This window comes from Etheostoma spectabile, chromosome 3, assembly GCF_008692095.1.
Source record: "Etheostoma spectabile isolate EspeVRDwgs_2016 chromosome 3, UIUC_Espe_1.0, whole genome shotgun sequence".
NCBI classification, from domain to species: Eukaryota; Metazoa; Chordata; class Actinopteri; order Perciformes; family Percidae; genus Etheostoma; species Etheostoma spectabile.
Genome location: NC_045735.1, coordinates 26,357,070 through 26,367,619, shown reverse-complemented (window position 1 = coordinate 26,367,619; position 10,550 = coordinate 26,357,070). Strand labels below are relative to the sequence as shown.

The following is a 10,550-nucleotide window of genomic DNA, read 5'->3' as shown; positions in this document are numbered from 1 at the left end:
ATAAAAGAGAGAGAGTCATTGTCTACTGCATAAACTAGACATGTCTGATGAGATTTTATTGCATTCAGAGAGGGCTCGTTCAGTGTTTCAGCTGACAGACACAAAGAGACATAATCTCAAAGCATGGGCACATAATACTGGAATAAGTATTGCTAGAAGTAATAGGCCAACACATTAGGCGTCGGTAAAGGCTCTATATGATGGTCAACTTGGCACCTTTGAACATTGCTTCTTGGAAAACAGCCATAAACACGTTTGCATCCCGCGTGGTTTGATGACATGTTGTCCATGTTGTGCGTAGTACTTTTTGAGCATACTCCAGTTTACAAGACTGCCTTGGCTTGGTAAAAAAAAAAAAAAGTGTCTGTACATTTCTACTTTTTAAAAACTTTTGTCTTGATGGCTATCTTGATGATCCTGTCTGTCTTTGGTCCCCTCTGTGTCCATATTCTTTTTCTTCATCATCTTTTAATTTCTTCCTCAACTTCCCTCTTTTTCACATTCAACCTCATCTTGTCTTCAATCATTCCTGAGCTCTGAAGAAAACAAAGGCAACATTGTGTGTCTGTCTTCCTTGTCTTTTGTCCCCCTCTGCCTGTCTCCCCTCTCCTCACAGCGTGATAATCTATAGCCACTGTAAGAAAGTGCTGCCCATATCCGACACACACTCCCACCGTGCTCCTTCTCATGTTTGTTTGTGTGAGTCGGAAAGGCGCAGTTCTAATTGAGGGGCGAGGCCACTTCAGATGCAGCGGGTGTCTCTTTCCCAGTGGGGGGAACATAGATCTGCCTCTGGGGAGCAAAATTAATGCCTTTTTATTGTTTACTAATGAATCACACACAGATTAAGCGGGCATGCATGTGTGAATTGGAACGAAAAATAGACTTTCTTGGGAAGCAAAAACGTGCAATGTTGAGTACTGTATGTCCACTTGTGTGTTCTGTATAGTTATGTTTGGTTAGTTGTAAGTTGACGTCTGAGTACCTTTTTTATATCACCTAATATGAATTAGCCTGGCTCACGTAGTTCTTTAGGCAGGAAGTGCACACATTTTTATTTTTATCTCTTTCTTAACTGCCTTTATTGAAAGAGTAATCACACATAGCAGATAAGTTCTGTGATGTTCCCTGCTAAAACATTTAAGCATGTTGCACATCTCTGGCCCCACGCCAATCATTGATGTTAAAGCAGGTGTTTTTTCATTTACAGGTTGATAGGAAATAACTTTGACATCAGTGATTTCTCTTGTAAGAACAGCAAGTTGCTTGAAATAGCGGCAAACAACGCAGCAGCAGTTGCTATCCTGTGCCCGAATCAGTGTTGTATTACCCACAGCTGGCTGGCCTGTGTGTGTGACTGTGTGTGTGTGTGTGTTTGCCTGCGTTGACAACGCATGGACTTACACATGCCTTAAGGCCAATGTAAACAAACGCTAATGTAATTACTGAGGGGGGCGTCGTAATAAACTGTAACTAAGATGACTGCACAGCACACAATGATCAGTTTAGTTAAGATGTGATGTGTTATTGCTTTAAATGACTGGTTGTACCAAGACCGATTCCCGTGTCGTTCTAATTGTTTAGCGGGCTAAGCCCTGTACCATTTTCCTAGGTTTGAATCCTGCCCAGGACCTTTATTTTATGGCATGTAATCCTTCTTTTTGCTGTAAAGAAGATGCCAAAAAAGACCAAAAACAGACTGAATTGTGCCCTAATCACTTGTTCATGAGAGGGAATAGAGTGTGTGTGTGTGTGTGTGTGTGTGTGTGTGTGTGTGTGTGTGTGTGTGTGTGTGTGTGTTTACACGTCTGTGTGTGGGTGAAGGCCTCAAGTGTTCTTCCTCTTCACCAGTATAATAGTGATTAGTAATTTAGAAGTGCCAGAGAGTGTTGTCCTGCTGTAGGGGATTACACACACACACACACACACACACACACACACACACACACACACATATCCATGTTGCATTAAGTGTGCGTCAGTCTGTCTGCAGCGCCTGGATGTGCGTTTCCATCTAGAATACAGCACCCTGACATTGCTACATTAAAGGGGGTCATTATATTTCCCTGGCTGCCACCGAAAAGTGACGTTTTTACAAAGTGACAAGTTTACAGTTTGATAAATCAGATTTTTTTTTTTTCTGTGGGTGGGGGAGCTGGGAGAAGGAATAGTGGGAGGAAGAGCCAGCTTGTCTGTGAAGGTGGAGGAGGAGGGAGGAAGCGCTGCCTGTCAGCGACGCCCCGGCCCTGTCGTCTAAATGATGCTCCCAGGCAACGGATTCAGATCCCATCCCCATTAGCATTTAATTTCTCTCTAATCCTACACAGTCTTCACCGCTGCATGGTAACGAGGGCCTCTGTGCCGGAAAACAACCCAGAGAGCAATCTGTAGCGTGCTCGCCTTTTACAGCTCCGCATCCTGTCATAGCCATCATTCTTCCTTGACAATTAAGACCCTCAAATCTAATAGCAGTGATATTGGAATTACAGCAAGACCCTTTTGAGGGCATGTCAGGAGAAAGGGCTGTGCCTCCCAATACAGCTGTCAAAGCACAAGGCCCTCCCCCCCCCCGTTCATGCCCGCTAAGCGTTTTTGATGCGCACGCACAGACACACACACACACACATACACACATACACAATAGGATGGGGAATATGTTGAGTCTTTGGCTGTGATCTTTGTAAAATGTGCTCTCTGTGCCCTCTTATCCAACTCTCCATAGACTTGTTAAAGCAGCTTTTGTTTTCTCTCTTTTTCTCTCACTCTCGCTCTTTGTCTCTAAATTTCTCTTCATCTCTTTCTCATTGATTCTCCCTGGTGTGTCAGAGATGTTGTTGCTTTCTGTTTTTCACCGGCAGGTTTTTTTTTTTTTTATACAGATGATTATAGGGTGGTATTATAGTAAACAGGTAGATCATCCTGAGGAAAGCCTTTGTGTTAAAGTCCTGCTAAATGTGCCCTCGAGCAACATACTGAGCCCTTCTGTAGTTGTCTAAGCAGAATGAGAAACTTTTTAAGTTCAATTAAAACACACACATTATTATTGTTGACTAATTTTCTGTTTTTGTTTTATCTGTCTCTATCCATCTGTGTCTGTATCCATCTCTTCTGCAGACTCCAGCAGAGCAGGCTAAAGTCCGAATGCACATGGTCCTGCAGGCTGCAGGTAAGTCGATGATTATTCTGGTTCTCTTCCCTCCATTATTTTTGTTACAATGTGGTTTAAAGCTGTTGCTGGAGTCTGACACTTGGCTGTGATCACTCACTCAATCCGGGATGCTAACTTTAAGGCAGTGTGTGAGAATACTGTGTTGGGCTGCCTCAGTCTGTAGTAATAATATAATAGTTTTGAATTTCACTTTTTATTTTTATATTTAACTTTTCAATTTTAAGTTCAGTTTTAGTTAGTGGTCAGTCTGTAAGCTAGGTTTAGTTTAGTTTCATTTATTTAATTTTTTAAAAGGGTTTATTTTTTATATTTTTTACATTCAGTTTTACAGTAGGTTGTTTTGATAGGGCCAGGTATAATGTCTCAGAAGTCTGTTGCAACATATCCATAAAAAATACACTGTTGGTGAATGGCCATGATGTTTAATCTTTAATCTTTGCACTACTTCAGTGTCCAGAGTGCATGAGCAATTACAGCACAGCGGCCTCATGTCAGACCGTTCAATTTCTGTGGTTCAATTTCAAATTTCAGGAGTTGACAGAAATTCATGCTGTCTCGTTTTTCAGATAGTGTACTGCGTAGACATTTAGAGCAAGTAAGAGAGGACCCCCCCCCACACACACACACACACACACACACACACATACACACACATGCACACAATCTCTCTTTCTCTCTCACACACACTCCTGTTCTTGCTGTGAGTGCTTCTGAGCCCATATTCACTGCAGCTTAATTTCAAACACTCCTCCCAGTACATAAGTCATAGATGTCACCATGCATGCGGTGTATATATTCCAGTGTGTATTCGAGGGGTAGAGTTGCGAGCCAGATGTGACAGGCAGAGATTGACTGTGGAGAAAGATGTCTTCATGTTTACAGTCATGCACACACACACATACAAGGGCCCAGCACTTCAAAACAGGGCTCTAATTTCACCACAGGAAATATATGAAAGAAGCAGGCATCTATACATCATCTATAAAGCACCCAGCAACCACACACTTACCTCACTTAAGACTCGTTTCCTCCTTACTGTAGGCCACAGAACAACGCTGCGATCACATTTTGTGATTTCACAGATTTTTCAACTTTACATTTTTATGATACTTTGAATTAACTCTCACAGTTGAAATGTGGGTATTATGTTTAGGGGTGGGAATCACCAGACTTCTCCCGATACGATTTCATCACGAAACTTATGCCACGTTACAACATTATGGCGATTTAAAACATATTGCAATATTCAGCGATATTTGCAATTTACAACCTTTTTTCCAACTTCTAATTTTTCCCAATTTCAAATGATGTCCCCAAAAGGAAACTTTGACAACAACTGTTTTATCTAAAAAGATACATTTGTTCATATCACTTCAATTTGATTGCTGCAAAATGCGGATGTAAAGCAGACAAACTGACCAACACATATATAATAAAATATCAATACTTAGAGTATTGATACAGTATTGTCATTGAAAATATATCGATACTATGCTGTATTGATTTTTTTCTTCCACCCCTTATTATGTTTGGGAATGGGGGACTTCTGTTTTCCCTTGCTTAATTCTGTTCTTTATTATATATTAGACACCCCACACTCCCTGCCCTGCCACCCTAAAGACTAATGCAACATAAAATTGAGCATGTGGCTTTGAGTGCAGCGGGCCAGACTGGTGCAGACACAGGCCCACGGCCAGACAGGGATCTAGAGGCGAGGGTTTAATGCACTGGACACGTCGCTGGTTTTCCTCTCTTTCCTGGAGGCTTCCAAAAGAACAGGTTTATGGCTAAGTTAAAGATGGTCTTCACCAGAGAGCCCATTCTGGCCTGTATCAGGCCTTCGGGTGCCTGTGATCATGAAATTACACCGATTTGAACTTGATAAAGGAGTTTATATTTGGTACTTGGACTGATTTTTCAGTCATGTTTTCTGCTGCCTTTTCTCTGTTTGTGATTAACCATAGACTTCCCTCACCAATGTATATCATGTTCGTATAACCTGAAATATAAGGAATATCATTTTTTTTCTAAGTCCCCTGCAGCTGCTAAGCCGCCAAATCTTCTAAATTCATCTGTCTCACGTTTCTTCTTATTTTCTCCGTTTGCTTCTCTCTCATGGCTCTTCATCTATCTGTCCGCTTACTCTCCATCTTACTGTCTTTGTTCCAGTGTTGGTAGTGGACAGAGGAAGATAGGGATGGAAAGAGGGAGGGATGGAGGGCGAGAAGGAAGCAGCAGATGTTGGGAGGTTGTGTGAATGTTAATGTCCTGACGTAGCCGTGGAGCTTAACCCTCCTCCTCCTTTCCTCCGTTCCTCTCTGAGCGCCCGCCAGGCTTTCTCTCCCGGGGTCTCCTGACATCCTTAAAGCCCGTGGCTCTCCTCCCCTCTTCTCTTCTCTGCTCTCCTCCACCTCTTTCTCTCCCATTCCCTCCCTCCCTCCTTTTGTCCGTCTATGGACTCTCTCTAGTCAGTAGAGAGCAGATCATCCCATGGCTAAAGCGGCTCAGGCCTTTGTGTTGGGGGGCTCTGTGGACCTGTAATGAGCCCCCTCGGCTGGCCCGCTGGCCTGCTTAACGCTCACGGGGGGCTTTGAGTGTGAGTGTGTGTGAGTGCGTGTGCGTGCGTGCGTTCGTGCGGCGTCGTGCGTGCGTGCGTGCGTGTGTGCGTGCGTGCGGTTGTGTGTGTGTGTGTGTGGGTATGATGAGGTGAGAGGAGGAGGGCAACACTGGCCCCCAATGAAAGCGCTGGTTGGATATGTTTATGGGTCACTTCCTGCTTGACCTACATATCCAACACACACTACACCTCATATTTCCAAGACAAATTCATTTGCTAATTTACTCAATAATAAGATCATTTTCACAGTCATTATGTGTTTACAGTCATTATTTCATGTTAATGAAACTAGGCCCTAATATTGTCATGATGTGCACAAAATACATACATAAGATTACTAATTTTAAATATTAATATCAATCACGATATTGATCATTCATTCTGAAATATTGGACTTTTACAGCTCAGAGATTTTTTTCACTACTTATCCCAGTTTGCATTAGCCAGATTGCAGGGAAACCTCCTGCACAGGTCAAGGAAGTTCAGCTGGATTTAGTTAGATGGGAAATGTAGTTTAAAGTTTGTCATTGCAAAAAACAGCAGCCGTGTCTCTACTTTGTGGCAACCTCAGTATGTTTGAGTAATCTGTATCTGCTCCATACATCCCAAATATACTACTACTGAGCACTCACAAATATTTATTCCATGTTCTCACACACACACACACACACACACACACACACACACACACACACACACACACACACACACACACACACACACCACACACACACACACACACACAACACCACCACACCACACACAGACCAGCCACAGTACCCTTACATATGTATTATATTCTTTTCATTTCAGCCACTTGCTAGATTCTTGGCTCTTTTCAGAGCGGTGTCCATTTCCACTCAAATGAGCATAAGCATTGTGCGCTGCAGCGGGCCTCTCCTTATCCACACATCAATAGGGAGTGTTTGCAGAACACCCACTAAGGACCTGAGGGCCAGGGGTCATAAAAACCTCCGTCTTCTCCCTATTTGAACCTTTGACAGCAGCAAAACAAACAGTCCTTAAGATCTCATCAGAGGCTTGAACTTGGCAGAGGCTCGCTGGTCTGAATTAACTTCCTCTATTGGTTTGTCTGTGTTTGACACCTGGCTGGAGTTTGTTTCTCATTTCTGATTTTAATAATGTTTAACAACTTAGAATTGGATTTATAACCGAAGCTTCACAACTTAAAATACAACTTGACTACTGCAATTCCCAGTGGTATTTTTTAGTTCTAAAAGGTCTCAATTAGAGTCCTTGTGATGCTGAAGGAGAATATTGGAGACTATATTAGGGTTTTTATTTAAAGTGGATACAAATGATGCATAAATCATTTGTTTCTGCTAGCATACATTTTAAAAAATTATGCTAAAATGCAGTAAAATAAAGGCATTTGGATTTGCAATTTGATTTTTGTTTGTGTTTTCAGGTTGTAAAATACTTACAAAACTTAAATGTGTGCTTGTTTGTATCAAATGTAGGTATTATTAGTGTAGTGTAACAAAAAAACTTTGAATCTCACTTTAAGCAATAATTGAGTTGTACGTCTTTTACAAAATAAATACAATCAAAAGTTTAATACTGTGGTGTAAAAATTAGACATTATTTTACTGTAACTAATTTCCTGGCACTGTTTACTCACATTCAACAAATGTTGTATTTCAGTACTGTTGATATCAGTCATTTTGGAAAGGGAGACTTTGCTACCTCGATATGAAGTTGGGATTCAGATAATGCATCGCTACAGTTTAAAAAGACCACCAATGTTGATGTAAAACGAGCAAAAAGACATGAAATTCAACATCAGCAAATGTCCCTTTAAATCCTTTTTTTAAACAAATGTTTTTCGGAAGTGATAGTGATGAGGAGCAAATGGCGGGAAAAATGAGGGCTCCCCTAGCCAGAATTGATCATGGGTGTTGCAATTACATACATGTCTACATTATCACCAACACCCAATGTTATGGTGCATGTTGGCTTCTAAGCATGTCTGGTGGAGTTTGTCTCTCTTGTTTGTGTCTAAGTTTTTCTGTCTGTTTATATCAGCTCTGTGATCGAGTGACAGACATATAGAGGCGGGGGGGGGGGGGGGGGGGGCGCGACAGCCAAGCTTAAAACATCATGCGATAGGACTAATTCTTCCACAGTAAATACGGGGTATTAGCTTCTCAGTGCAGCAGGGGTCCTGAAGAAGCACACGCGCAAACACACACACACACACACACACACACACACACACACACACACACACACCCTTTCTCTCAAGCTCTCCGCTTCTTTCCTCCGTCTTCCTTGTGCTTCCAGTACACGCCATCCCTCCCACTGCCCCAGCCCACCCCCTTAGGCCCTGACAGATGTGTGCTGAACAGACCACATACATGGAGGGTGTCACCTTACCCCCTCTGGAACTAAAGGGCTAATGCACCACATTTAGGAGGCTGCCGCCCTTTGTTCTGCCAGGATAAGAGGTGACGGGGATGGGGAGACTGAGACAAGACCCAGCTCTTTACATGGCCTAAGTGTCCTTCTTTATTCCCTCTTTGCATATTTTTTGTTTTCCTCTATTCTCAGACTTCCAATTTTCTCTCTGCCTCTTTTTGTACTTTCATCCTCGGCTCCCTAAGATTCAGCAGTCATGCTGGTATGCAGCATGGGATTTGTTAGACAGTGAATAACAGTTATCACGCATTATCCATCTTAATCATTTTGCCTACACTGTAGTTGTAGCACCACTTTTTGTGTTACATGACTAAGATGATGCCAGTCAGCGGGGACCTTCATCTCACAGGGGATTTCTCTGTAAAAAAAAAAAAACACAAGGGAATTACCCAGTAATAATTATAGTAATAATAATAACTGCCAACCACATGTTCTCTTTGCTAAAGGTGTTATTGAAACAACAACAGCAGCATGCCACTTGACTTTGAGCAGAAAAGAGGGCTTTTGCTGTAGGGGGGTATTTTTGAGCAAAAAAATGGTAAACAACAGCCCTTTTTTTTAAATGTGTTATTTTTTGTGAGGTTCAGGAGTTGTTTAATGTCTTGCAATACTGCTGCTGAATTAAGATGTTCTAATTCAACATTAAAGGCTCAGTCAAAGATTCTCAAGAGCAGAAAAAAAGAGTAGTCTGGAGTACATCAGCTGATCTTGACTCATGCAATTTAAAGATTAAAACAGCCTCGTCTATAGAGAAGCTTTGTAAATGTTTACCCTGCAGCACTTTCTAAACACCAGTTTAAAAGCCTCAACTTAACAAATCAGCAGAGATGCTCCCAGGTTAGCTGCATTAGAGGGATTTAGTTTGATACATTCCTTTTTATTTCCTTCTTATGTTTTGTTAGTTCAACTTTTTTTGTGTGCACTCTTCAAATGTAAAGCTGGAAATCTAACAACATAGCTTCCACCGTATTCCAACTGAAGAAACAATTACACAACAGCAACAGAAATCCCCTTTGCATCTGTGCAGGAATGTGTCTCCTGTTGTCCTTTGGTAGGATAATGGCGCTGGGATGTCCTGTAATTTAGTCTCTGTAACCATTGATCAGCTGGATTTATGTGCCATTACCTCACTGTTCCAGTCAACAGTCGTAATTATGTCTCAGAGAGAGAGAGAGAGAGAGAGAGAGAGAGAGAGAGAGAGAGAGAGAGAGAGAACTCCATTTACACAGGACCTAAATACCTGAATAGGCTTTTATCAAACAGCCCCTGCAGCTCACTTAGCAGCAGATTGACACTGGTGGCAGGCTGACTGACCTCCAGATGAGAGGGGTGGATGGATGGATGGAAGGGTTTGTCAAGCTCCGTTAGAGAGCCATGCCTCATAGTAAGAGCCCTGTGCCTCAAGCTGTCGCTCTGACCCTCTCAAAAGAGGTCTGTTTACGCTTGAAAATGGGCATGTGAGTTTTCAAGGAAGGATGTGTTCGAGATGGGTCGCCGTGGTCCTCAGCACCTACAAGTGGATTTTATTTATTTCAGTAAGAAATAAGCCTCCCAGTTCAAAGGGGTCTGTCAATGGCGATGCGGGCTGAGTGACTTAAGGACTGCCTGGATCAGAGTTTATGTACAATTGATTTTTGGTTCTTTTTATGGGTATAATAAATGCAGGTCCTGCTGCGCCCTGGCTTTCTCTTTGCTTTAGTAAGTTGGTAATGACTTGATGATTTTCTCAGTTTTATATTGTTGTATACAGTTTCAGACTGTTGGTTGGAAACAAGAATGATTATAAAGTTGAATATGAATCGCAATTTTCATATTTTCTGACATTTCTTGTCCAAAAAATGAATTGATTAGTTGAGAAATGGTCGTCAGGTTGCAGCTAAACCTAAAATCAATTACTATATTTGATGCGTGAGTAGGTGGTGGTTTTGTTTTTTTGTGGCTAGATTCCTTGTTTTCAGAGTTTGTTGACAGTTATCTTTTTTTTTTCTCCTCAGAATGAAGGTCTAGGGTGTAAAAAGTACTTGTCAAATTAGTGGACAACTTTCCTTGCCTTGCTTTAGTGAACAATATATACTGTACTAGAGAGACCCACTTAGAGGAAATTCTCTGATTCTGTATGTGTGTGAGAAAGACAGGGAGAGATTGAGAAGGCTTTGTTTTTCTTCTGTGGGCAGATTTCAAACAGCATCTGGTGAGCTCTTGAAAAGGCTGTTATGAGAATGTTAAAATCCAAACTGAATCATTTTTGGGCCCTCCTTCCTCCTCCCTGTTTTTTCTCTCCTTGTTGTCAGCGGCACATGGTGTATCCCCCCCCCCCCCCCCCCC

The 10,550-nt window shown here is 42.0% G+C and overlaps 1 protein-coding gene across 1 annotated transcript in view; it reads left to right on the top strand.

Annotated features, from left to right (window-relative positions):
• The window catches only part of rsrc1 (arginine/serine-rich coiled-coil 1), a 117,301-nt gene that overhangs the window by 53,574 nt on the left and 53,177 nt on the right, over positions 1-10,550 (top strand). The window contains 1 exon segment of the mRNA XM_032508917.1: positions 3,115-3,166. Coding sequence (XP_032364808.1) covers positions 3,115-3,166 — 52 coding nt within the window.